We start from the raw sequence: 12,937 nt of genomic DNA, 5'->3' as shown, positions 1-12,937 counted from the left end.
TTTAACAAAAAGTCTACCAACTGACTGCATAATTTGGTCAAACTGAAAGTGCTCATTATTATTGCAAGAGACATTACAGGGGACATAATCTTTCTTTATTTCCCAAATTTTAGCAGTTCTAAAAATGTTCGTCCAATCACTGTCCAATTAGGACTATCATTACAACAGCCACTTTTTATTTCTTAACATTAAAGCATTAAACTGTTTATTACTAACTGGTTATAACAGAATATGTACATATTTGGCACTGGGTTTGAATTTATACTGATAATATTTAACACATCTACACTTCATTTCTTCATTTATGTGATTTGGTGTAGCTCAGAGATATCATTATGACACTTATTATTCATGTGCCTACACTAACACCAGTCAACACATAATAACACACAGCACATTCAAGGCATGTTACCATCAGTCATGTGACTTCTGACGGAAACATTGTGGTCAACCAGGAAGTGTGTAAATGTATGCAGCTTTCAGTGCACTATAACCTGATATGTAGTGTGGTGTGTTTTGACAAAAGGGGCAAAAGTACTAGAGAAAAGCACGAAAAAATATATTTATTGTAAGAAAAAAAAGTATTTTTTTAAGGTTGCTTTTTTATTAATTTATGAAAAGGAATGGATAGAAGAATGAATTAAAGGTTTGATGTCTCTCCAATTCTCAGTGTGAGGTTAAGCTAATTACCCACAAATATATATTTTGTTGCCCCCTTTCCCCAACATAAATAAGGGTGCCAATAATTCTAGAGCGGACTGTATTTCTGTCAGTCAGTTCAACTAACTCTTCAGTGTGTGAGTTGTTTGACATTTAATTTTCACATTTATTACAAGGAAAATATTTAAGTTTACTGTTATTACATAATAATAATAATAATAATAATATTAATAATAATAATAATAATAATAATAATAATAATAATAATAATAATAATAATAATAATAATAATAATAATAATAATAATAATGATAAAAATAATGCACACTTGATAGGACATCTATCACTAACATGTCTACTGCATTAAAACATCCCAGCAGTTTAGCTATTAATAATGATTGATTCTGAGTGATTTGGTCAGTATCTGTTTTACTGTATTTTACTCTCTTATTGTTTCATATACATCACATCAGTGTACATGAAATTATCCATTCCTCCAGGTTGGACTTTCCTCCTGAAGAACTGCAAAGTTTCATAAGAAAATCTGTCTGCTGATTCCTGGGGGAAAAAAAACAATAATAACAACAACACCAATAATAATAATAATAATAATAATAATAATAATAATAACAATAATAATAATAATAATAATAATAATAATAATAATAATAATAATAATAACAATAATAATAATAATAATAATAATAATAATAATAATAATAATAATAATAATAATAATAGTAATAATAATAATAATAATAATAATAATAATAATAATAATAATAATAATAATAAAAATAATGCACACTTGATAGGACATCTATCACTAACATGTCTACTGCATTAAAACATCCCAGCAGTTTAGCTATTAATAATGATTGATTCTGAGTGATTTGGTCAGTATCTGTTTTACTGTATTTTACTCTCTTATTGTTTCATATACATCACATCAGTGTACATGAAATTATCCATTCCTCCAGGTTGGACTTTCCTCCTGAAGAACTGCAAAGTTTCATAAGAAAATCTGTCTGCTGATTCCTGGGGGAAAAAAAACAATAATAACAACAACACCAATAATAATAATAATAATAATAATAATAATAATAATAATAATAATAATAATAATAATAATAATAATAATAATAATAATAATAATAAAAATAATAATAACAATAATAATAATAGTAATAATAATAATAATAATAATAATAATAATAATAATAATAATAATAATAATAATAATTATTATTATTATTATTATTATTATTATTATTATTATTATAAAATGATTTCATTAAAATGAAATTCCAAAAAGTAATCAATCAAAATGTAATTAAACTAGAACTTTAAAAGCTGTAATATATAAATGCAGCATCATATAGCATGTTGAGTATGCATAAAATGTATTAAAATATGAGTAGTATTTCTCCATGATTATTGAAGTTTTATTTGTATAAATGAAATAAAATCTATAGAGCAGGTAAAATATATATTTTAATTATTTTTTTAAGCTAGTATATTCTCTAGTAGAATGTATTTACTTCTCTGCACACATACCCGCTTGATTCCTGAAGATTGTTCTAGAGTGTTCACTGTTAATACACAAACACAAACACACTTATTAATCATTGTTAAATAAGTAAAAGTAACTTTAACCCTGTCATGCATATTGTTATCCACGTTCATGGACAGTCAAATCAAGGCTTGTTTCTTAAAAAAAAATATTTTAGAAAAATATAAGATGTAAACCACTCCAAATCATTTAAGAGCATTATTGTAAATGAATGTATTATAAACTTCTGAAGTTTTCTAGACCATCTGTGTTTCTTAATTTTTATGAACTAAATAAAACATTAAATAGCAAAAGAAATTAAATGAAAAGAAATGAAAAGAAATGGTTTGCGATGGTTTGTGTCAGACTCCACTAATCACTTAAACTAGTGTTGTTCTTTTCTTCTGAAAGCATTATGGAACAATCCTATACTGTGCAACTTTTCTATGTTAAGAAATGATTATTTCTAAAGCAGACTTTCAACCTTACATATGTTAGACCTGAATCTTACAATTGTTTGACATTAAAATGTAAACATTTTGTATTATTTTATTTATAGTTACTGTTGTAACTTTTAGTCATGAACCTTTTAATAAGTAATACTTAGACAGGCTCTAAATACAGATGTGAAAATAATTCATGCATGAAAGGGTTAATTATTGTTTAATGTCAAAAACTTACTTTTATTACATTTTCTTATCTTCAGCATGAAATAAGTGAGAGCCAGAAATGGACACAAACCCAAAGCCATTGCCAAAAAGATCACTGTCAGATACAGAAAATATAAATCACATTACTGAAGTCATTTTATTTTTCATATAACCCGAATAAAACCTGAATTAGTGCAGATACTTTTCTAGCCAAATTCAAAATTCTGAATAAAAGATGAATTAATTACATGATATCTCACCTGTTTTGTCTTGTATGTTCATGTAAACGTTATTTCCATGCAGTGTTGGTTCACACACAACTGAGTTATTCCACAGAGCTGGCTTAGATGTTTCTGATGCAATAGTAACATGCTACCATAAACATGTATTATGATTCACTTACTAAAAGTCTGTTACTCAGTGTTGTTGAAGAGAAAACTGTTAGCATTTCACTACTTCACTATTATTTGTCTTCTAGGTTGAACATGTTAACAGTAATGAAGGAAAATATCACTACATGAAACCAGCAGCTTAATCAATTTTACTGAAAATCCTACCCTTAATGTTTAAGTAAGTTCCATCTCCAAAATTGATGTGTGTCATCAATACTGCACAGTAGTACATGGCTTCATCAGACTGAATGATGTTTAAAATGGTCATATTGAAGCAGTTAGAAGATCTTTCCATTTTAATACGAGACTTTTCGATTCCATTATAAAACATTTCTTCAGAAGTCTTATAGAACTTGATCATAAGTTGAGGTGGTTTTCTGTCTTTTTGCTTAAACCAGGCTGTCATCCCAAATTCGTTTTCAGAAACACAACACCGCAGAGTAGCCGAGTCTCCGATATTCACACTGAGCTCTTTATCCAAATGATAAACCCGTGATTCTGTGAGGGACTGTGCAGTGACCCAGCGTCTACCAGGTTGGACTGTATGTAGAAAAACAAACACATCAATAATAATGCTACAGAGATATTATTAAACAAACAGGAATATGAATGATAACCTTTAAAAAAATCATGCAATAATCATGATGAAAATGTTGAAGATTACTCTTATTACTTACACATGGTGCTGAAGATTAAACACAAAATCCAGACAGCGATCATTTTTCATTTCTTAGAATGCACCTGAAGCATAGTTTGAATTTATACTTATACTACAGGTGGTCTATACTGAGCACGCCCACAATACTTGTGATTGGTTGAAGACATGAGAAGCAACCATGTGGTATTTTGATCTAAACCACAGTTTTTTTTTCCATATATGTGTTTTCAGTTTTGCACCGAACAAAGGTGATATGACAGAATGGAAAATGTGGTTTACTTGCATGGTCACATGTGTAACATCTCATTGCTCTTTATTTTAACTTGTTAGTACAAAATCTTCCCTACAGAGTGATGGCCATCTGGTCCAATGGAGCATTCAATACATTTGAATTATCATTATTTTAATAAGTGCTTTTATTACTAAAGGACTGAGAGGTGTTCAAATTACAAGGGACATCAGTGTTGAATTTACTTTCATATGAAAAATATAATAATCGTTCATACTCATAGTTCATACTTCCACTCAGAAATTCTCAAAATAATGTTTGAGAGCATTAGGTCTTTAATGACATTGTTTGTACATTTATTGTAAAAGAATATAAATACAAATACAGAATACAAATGATCTCCACAAAGTGCAACAAATTAAAGAAAAGTTAAAGAAAAATGAGTTATATTGCACAGTAGTAAAACATGTGGCAAGGAAATTATACACTAAACTGAAAAAAATAAATTAATTAAAAAAAAAAAACCTTTCTGTAATACTGGGAGATTCCTTTCTAATTATTAAAAATTTCTTTTTTTTTCTTTTTTCTTTTTTTATTGGCAATTTTACATCTAGAATTTAAGTAGTTCAATAATGTTTATATTTTGCTGAAAATATGCTATGAGAATGAGAAATAAGAAAATAGTCTTTAAAAAAAGTACCATGTGTTATAAATCATTTCTGTAACATCTTTGTGTATTCACATCAGAGTAAACACACTCATCTGATGACTTCGATTTTCTTTTTCCAGCTTTGGTTTTCTTCTTGGAGAACTGCAAAGCCGCATAATTCAGTGTTTCTTCTTCAGATTGCTAAAATAAAATAAAATAAAATAATACAAAATCATAATAAAAAAAATACAGCTTAACTGCACCACAGACACAAACTACAGAAGAACTTAAATATTATTACACTGACTGTTATAACAAATTATATTTAGAACACATAATAAGTAGGAATGTTTCCCATACGGAAGGAAAATGAAATATAGAATAAAAAATAATAGAATTACATTTACAGTATAAAAACAGTGATATCATGATTTTTAGCACATGTACCTCTCTCATTCCTGGAGAATCTTTTATAGACGCATTCACTATTAATACAGAAACACATTTATTAGCTTTGGAAATGAAATTAACTGTAATTAATATCTGATTAAAAAAACATACTTTTTTTATGATTTCTTCTCCTCAGTATGTAATAGGTGAGACCGAAAATCAGAAGTGCGCAAAAACCCAAAGCCGTTCCCAAACCGATCACTGTCCATTGTAGAGATCTGATCATTAATCAATACTGTTATGAGCACAATTATTTATTAAGAGTGACAATTATTAAGAATAAAAAGTCTTACCTGTTTTGCAGAGTATCTTCGTGTTAGTGTTGTTTCCATGCAGTGTTGGATCACACACCACTGAATTATCACTCAGAGCTGGTTTCGGTGTTTCAGTGTTGACACGCTCACCTATAAATGTTTACACTAAAAATTAAACGTTTCCTAACACAGTGAACATTTCACTACTTCACATAATATTAAAACATTACTTCATTTAACCAGACACATCACTCATTTCAGTAGAAATCCTACCTTTAATTTTTAAAAGCGTTCCATCTGTAGACACGAGAGCGCAGTAATATGTGGCTTCATCAGACAGCGTGGTGTTAGAAATGGTCAAATTGAAGCAGTTTCCAAATTGTTTCATTTGAAAACGAGAATTCTGGAATTCGTTATAAAACTTTTCTCTGTTAGTTTTAAAGAATCTGACTATAACCTGAGGCTGTTTTCCATACTGTTGCTTAAACCAGATAACTTCTCCGTTCTCTATTCCTAAAACACAACACTGCAGAGTAGCCGAGTCGCCGATATTCACATTGAGCTTTTCTTCAATCTGATAAACATCTGGATTCATTTGGGATTGTGCAGTAACCCAGCGTCTACCAGACTGGACTGTATCTATAAAAACAAATGCAATATAATAATAAGGTACAAGAATACAGAATAAAAAATAAAATAAAATAATAAAATAATAAAATAAAATAAAATACTTACACATGGTGCTAAAAATCAAAGTTACAATCCAGTATCCAACCATTTTTAACAATCTGTTTATATCGCTTTTATCATCAGGTTATGAATCTGCCTGAAGCAAAAGATTTCATTTATACCATAGCTGGTCTGTAATAAGCACGCCCCAAATTATACCATGTGGTTGGTGTTGCTTAAATGGAAAAAAAAAAAAAAACAGAACAACACCGTGTCTCACCCAACCACATCTCACCCTGTTTAGCTTCAGTGGTTTATGTGTCCTCTCACGTGTAATGGAAAGTTTATTTTTAAAGGCCTGCTAATGAACTGGTTTAAAAAAAAAAAAAATCTTGTGTGAATAGTCCAGTATTGTTTACAATGTCAGAAGAGTGGGTTATATACCACAAGTCTCTGACTGATGCCTTAGTGACAATGGAAAAGTCTTTTAAACAATAGATATGTACAGAGGCATCCAAAAATCTGAAATCACACTGAAAAAAATTTATTATTATTATTTAAAATTGGAGCAAAAAGAAAAGACCTAAATTAAAAAAAAAAAAATCAAAATCTTGAAATTTTAATATTTAGTATTGTGCCCTATTTCTACCTCCCTATTTAACTGTAAGCAAATGTCTGATACTGACCATATTCCAACAAGTCACTGAATAATTTTTCACATCTCATCTGTTCAAGCATGTGATCAGATGTCACTAAAATGGATCATAAATAAATAAATAAATAAATAAATACAAAACAAATAGGATTAAGGCAAATACTAAATAGTTTTATTTAAAAAGAATATTACAAAATACTTTCAAATATTTCAAAGATTCGAGTTGTTATTACATTAACAGATAATGAAAAATGTGTTTTCATAAATTAATATAATATATAGAACATAATACACAATTAAAGCACGTGTCCTCTCTGATTTAGGGAGTCAACTGTGAATATGATTAAAAATAAAGTTAAAGTGTTGACACTGCCAACTCCTTCCCTATACAATGATCAGGCATAACATTGTGAGCACTGAGAGGCGAAGTGAATAAGACTGAGTATCTCCTCATCATGGCCCCTGTTAGTGGGTGGGATATATTAGGCAGCAAGTCAACATTTTGTCCTCAAAGTTGATGTTAGAAGCAAGAAAAATGGACAAGTGTAAGGATTTGAGTGAGTTTGATGAAGGGCCAAATTGTGATAGATAGCAATTTGGCAGTGGAAGGGCTTGAACGCCCGGTCTTTTGGTCAATGACCCAGAGGCTTAACCACTTGAGCCACCACCGCCCTGAGAGGGCTGTGGTACTGTATAAGAGGAAAAACGCACCTGCTGTTGTTGATTATGTTCCTGTTCCAGCACCATCTAAGTGTCATATTCCTTTTTGATAGACCGGTCTATGTTGAATACATGGTTTATTTCTACACTATATTTCGTTGTCTCGTAAACTTGCTCACTTGTGTGAACGTGACAAGCTCTAACTGTCCGAAACACTCACGAAATCCCTCTTTCTAAAAGAATTGTTGTACTTAGACACAGTGTATATTAGTATATTATATATTTACACCACCAGTCAAAAGTTTGGACACATCTTCTAATCCCATGGTCTTTCCTGATGTTTATTTCTTTCTACGTTGTAAAACAATGCTGAAGGCGGCCGAAATCCACAATAATGTCCTTTGAACAGTTGATATTGAGATATGTCTGCTACTGATGCTCTGTAAAGCCTTCATAACGCCTCTAATCTGAGGTGCTGTTCATTGGTGATTTCTGAGGCTGGTGACTCTAAATGAACTTCTCCTCTGCAGCAGAGGTACGTTTTGGTCTTGCTTTACTGGGATGGTCTTCATGTGAGTCAGTTTCATCATGGGGCTTGATGGGTTTTGCAAATGCACTTGAATTAGAAGGTGTGTCCAAACTTTTGACTGGTAGTGTATATCTTCATGGGGGATAATAAATAAGTTGTTGGACTCACATGTTGCAATTTTGATTACTCAGCTACTGTAAAACGAGAGAACTGGGTGGAGTGCGAACACACACACACACACACACACACACACACACACACACACAGATTGAGATAGAGATAGAGTTTTCCACTGACCTGTGTATTAAATGATTAATAAAATAACTCCGCTAACCTGCCACAGTAACCAGGAGTATTTTTCCACTTTTTACTTTTCAGATTGAAAGAACAAACAAACAGAAACAATAGAGTGCACAAGCCTAAGCATCTTTTATAATAGCTCAAAGCCTTCCATAAGAATTAATTTTAAAAAAAGTAAATATTATCCATCAGATATTATTGCACAAACCCAATATCCTCATCTAAACACAGTTTAAACTTGACATAAAGTAAAATGCCAGAAAATAAATAATGCTGAAACTGCTCCTTTATATCACATAGAAGTGTCACATGCCAGTGTAATGCATAAATACAGGATATAAAGCCTTATTGCACAATGATCTGAACCTAATGCCCCGTTAATTCTTTCTCTCACACACACACACACACACACAGTATCAGGTTCCCATAAGATATCCTTTATCCTGTATCCAAAACAGCCTGGGGGAAAAATGACATATTTTCTGGTTCACTCCACTCCAAAAATGAGACTCCATTAATGCCAAGATACTGATATGAAAGTATCTGACTGATGATTGATAGGATTTTGGTTAGCATGTTTGCCTTCAGGGTTGTGGGTTTGATTCCCTCCTCTTCTTTGTTTATGTGTGTGTGTTTGTGTGTGGAATTTGCATGTTCTCCCTGTGCGTCAGTGGGGGGTTTCCTCTGGGCTGTCCTCAGGGTTTCTTCCCCCAGTCTAAAGACATGCAGAGGTTAATTTGTGTCTCAAAATTGTCTGTAGTGTGTGTGTGTGTGTGTCTCTGTGTGTGTTTGTGCCATGTGATCAGTACCCTGTCCAGGATGTCCCCTGCCTTGTCCCCTGGGACTCCAGAAGGAAAAACTTCACTGTGTTGTCATTTTATGTCATAAACAATGTGTTTATTTAGTTTCAGAAATGCTTTATCAGTACTCAAGCTTGTGCAAGATGAGATCTCACACATTTTTAACTCTCTCTCTCTTTCTCCCTCTTTCTCTTTCTCTTCTTGCAGTACTATTACAGCATTAAAGACATCAGTGTCGGAGGGCGGTGTGTGTGTCATGGCCATGCCCATAAATGTGGAGCGAGAGTGCCAGGCCGGCAAGATCAGTGAGTAAATGCATCCACTTGGATAACACTCCTGAACATGTCCATGCCTGAACAACATCTGGACCAAGCGTTGCTTTAGAGAACAGATCATTTTAAGCCATTTAGGGCATTTAAAAAATTTTTTTAGATAAGCCTTCAGGTTCAGGGGATATGTGTAGTGATGACAGTATAATAAATCAGTCAGGGGGAAGTAACAATTGTGACATTCTTTATAGTTAAGAGCCTTGACTATTAGTCGATACCCAATACTAGTGTTATTCTTAAAAAAGTTTTCCAGATGTTGCTGTCAATACATCTGTGTTAGAAACAAAACACATTATACGGCTTCTTATTTTCTTCATCATACTGATAGATAATTTTTTTTTTAAATGTACTTCTAAAAAATTTCGAGAAAAAAAATTCCTAAAAATAAATTTAATAAATTAAAAAACTGGAAATGTTTTTGGAAATGTTTCTAAACACATACACTACCAGTCAAAAGTTTGGACACACCTTTTAATTCAGTGTTTTTTGTTTAGGGATTTATTTTCTACATTCTAGAACAATCCTGGAGATTTCAAAACTATGAAATAACACACATGGACTTCAGTAATCCATATGTAACGACAACAAAAACCAGTCAGTTGTTATTTTAAGACACGAAGGTCAGGTGTTCTGGAATAGTTCTTGCAAGAACAGTATTGTCAAGTGCATTTGCAAAACCCATCAAGCACCATGATGAAACTGTCTCACATGAAGACCATCCCAGTAAAGCAAGACCAAAACTGACCTCTGCTGCAGAGGAGAAGTTCATTTAGAGTCACCAGCCTCAGAAATCACCAATGAACAGCACCTCAGATTAGAGGCGTTATGAAGGCTTTACAGAGCATCAGTAGCAGACATATCTCAATATCAACTGTTCAAAGGACATTATTGTGGATTTCGGCCGCCTTCAGCATTGTTTTACAGCGTAGAAAGAAATAAACATCAGGAAAGACCATGGGATTAGAAGATGTGTCCAAACTTTTGACTGGTAGTGTATTTGAGCATTTAAAAAAAAATATAATCTCATTTTAAAATATTAAAAAAAAACCCTAATAGGTCCAAGTAAATGGAGAAATGTTTATTGTTAAATTAATACATTTTAGAAATGGCTTTATTTTATTTGTGTAGTCTAGATGTAATCAGATAATCAGAAAACTTAATACTAGTGTTATGTGTGAACATTTTAGCTTTTGGATTAATGATGTTTTCCTCTGGCTGTCCTTGTGTGTGCAATAATTCACATTATAGAATATCATTATTTTAACTCTAATTTTGATTTAAATCATTTAGAGCACTGTATGTACAATATCTCCCTCTGTGTCACTTTATGACTGTTTACTATTATTTCACTTGCTTACTTTAGTCACTTTTTGTGCTCCTTAGCATAAGAGCTTTTATTTTGTTTACTATGTACAATTATAGTGCAATAATTTCACTATACACTGATCAGCCATAACATTACGAACACTGAGAGGTGAAGTGAATAAGACCGAGTATCTCCTCATCATGGCACCTGTTAGTGGGTGGGATAAATTAGGCAGCAAGTGAACATTTTGTCCTCAAAGTTGATGTTAGAAGCAGGAAAAATGGACAAGTGTAAGGATTTGAGCGAGTTTGACCAAAAGGGCCAAACTGTGATGGCTAGACCACTGGATCAGAGCATCTCCAAAACTGCAGCTCTTGTGGGGTGTTCCCGGTCTGCAGTGGTCAGTATCTATCAAAAGTGGTCCAAGGAAGGAACAGTGGTGAACCGGCAACAGGTTGAGGTGGTCATAATGTTATGTCTGATCAGTGTATGTCACATAAACTCAAATAGATGTCCTCCATAAACAGGGCAGTTGAACTCAATGAACATCTCACTAAGTTGTAAATAAAGATGAAAAATAGTCAAGTCAAGGTCTGCTTTGTGACAGTAAACAGATCAGTTATTAAAGGCAATGAAGATCAATAAATTATATGTGTGAAAATGTCCAAATTTATAATAAATAGTATAAAATACTCAGACTGGTTGAACTATCACTGTGTATATGAACACTAAATGCAAGAATGCAAGAAAATCAAATTTTCTTCATTTGTATAATTGAACTTTTTTTTGTTAATTCCCAGATTTTAGCTGACTGCTGCCACCTTCTGGTTAAAACCGGTTGTTTTGGTAGCTGTTGTAAATGTAGGTTGAAGATAAAATAATTTTCATGTTTTTGATAACTTATACACCGTTACACACAGCTTTCATAATTTACTAGATCATCTCCATCGCTAAATATTAGCATTAAAAGCTGCAGAATTAGTGACATTCCATGGTGGATCGTCATGTGAATTTCAACACCATGGACAGTGACAAAATCCTAACAAGGTCCTAAAAAAGAGACACTAAAGTCTTAATCCCAGACCTTACTGGAAATAGTCTACTATGTAGTGTGGTAGAAAGGACACCCTCTATGCCAGAAGGCATTCTGACTTTCTATTTAGGGCACATGCATGTGATTTAGAAATGAGAAACATAAACATAAGCCATAATCTTGAAGAAGATTATAAATAAATAAATATGCAAACATATAATAATAATAATAATAATAATAATAATGATGATGATGATGATGATGAGTGTCCTGAGTCACTCACATGCACACACACACACCCACTCCCCCAACAGCACACTCACACACTAACACCCCCCACAAACCTCCCTGACACACTCTAAAACACACACAAGCACATGATCACACACACACATGCAAATAATCATACTCACACTCACACACACACACACACACACACACACACAGGCTGCAGCATCAAAAACTTTTAATTCTGCAGAATTTTAATGCACTACTGTAATGTCCTAACGTAAAATGGCAGTATATTTATACGTAGTTTGCGTGCAAAAATAATGCTGTGGGTCATTTTGACCAGTACACTTTCAAGCACAAAGAGAGCTCCACAGACCCAAAATAAACATCTTTTTGATATACATTAATGTTTTGTATCATTTCCTTGGGTCTTAGTGCCCCTGCTCGGGGGGTAAAAATAAAGATTTACAGACATAAATCCTCATCAATTAAAGACTAATAAATCCATCTGTCACAAGAGCTGGTTACTTATTCTCAGAGTTAAATTAGAAACTGCCACAAGCTGGCCAATGTGCAGTTAAGAGTTGTGGTCAGAGGTCTCTTATGAGCTATTGTTAGTCTTCCTGTATAAGGTGTAAAAAGAGAACTTGAGCAAAATGCAGAAGCCACAAAAACAGGAAGTAATAATGTAGATCAAAGTTGAAGTTTAAGTCCCCAGTGGGCCAGTTCACTTAGAGTCAAGCTCTGGATTTATTTATTTTTTTTTTTTCAGTGCTTGTGAAACTCTGATTAAAATATAAACATATCTATATATGTATGTATATTTCTTGTATTTATATTTAAATATAAATTCAATATATATATATATATATATATATATATATATATATATATATATATATATATATATATATATATATATATATATATA

General features: G+C 32.2%; 2 protein-coding genes across 2 annotated transcripts; both read right to left on the bottom strand.

The window, feature by feature from the left end:
- Positions 1–1,467: 1,467 nt before the first annotated feature.
- LOC131358351 (uncharacterized) lies at positions 1,468–3,993 on the bottom strand. Its single transcript, XM_058398060.1, has 6 exons — positions 3,932–3,993; positions 3,420–3,794; positions 3,123–3,215; positions 2,894–2,977; positions 2,218–2,252; positions 1,468–1,698 (listed from the first exon to the last, which is right to left on the bottom strand). Exons 1-6 carry the CDS (start codon positions 3,972–3,974, stop codon positions 1,588–1,590), a joined length of 741 nt encoding a protein of 246 aa, XP_058254043.1. The 5' UTR covers positions 3,975–3,993; the 3' UTR covers positions 1,468–1,587.
- A 661-nt stretch (positions 3,994–4,654) lies between these two features.
- LOC131358348 (uncharacterized) lies at positions 4,655–6,339 on the bottom strand. Its single transcript, XM_058398055.1, has 6 exons — positions 6,230–6,339; positions 5,768–6,133; positions 5,534–5,644; positions 5,352–5,441; positions 5,238–5,275; positions 4,655–4,991 (listed from the first exon to the last, which is right to left on the bottom strand). The coding sequence occupies exons 1-6, from the start codon at positions 6,270–6,272 to the stop codon at positions 4,848–4,850; spliced, it is 792 nt and encodes a 263-aa protein (XP_058254038.1). The 5' UTR covers positions 6,273–6,339; the 3' UTR covers positions 4,655–4,847.
- Positions 6,340–12,937: the final 6,598 nt, after the last annotated feature.

This window comes from Hemibagrus wyckioides, linkage group LG08 (assembly GCF_019097595.1).
Source record: "Hemibagrus wyckioides isolate EC202008001 linkage group LG08, SWU_Hwy_1.0, whole genome shotgun sequence".
Taxonomy (NCBI): Eukaryota; Metazoa; Chordata; class Actinopteri; order Siluriformes; family Bagridae; genus Hemibagrus; species Hemibagrus wyckioides.
Note: the sequence above shows the minus strand (reverse complement) of the source record. Positions and strands in the feature narration are given on the sequence as shown.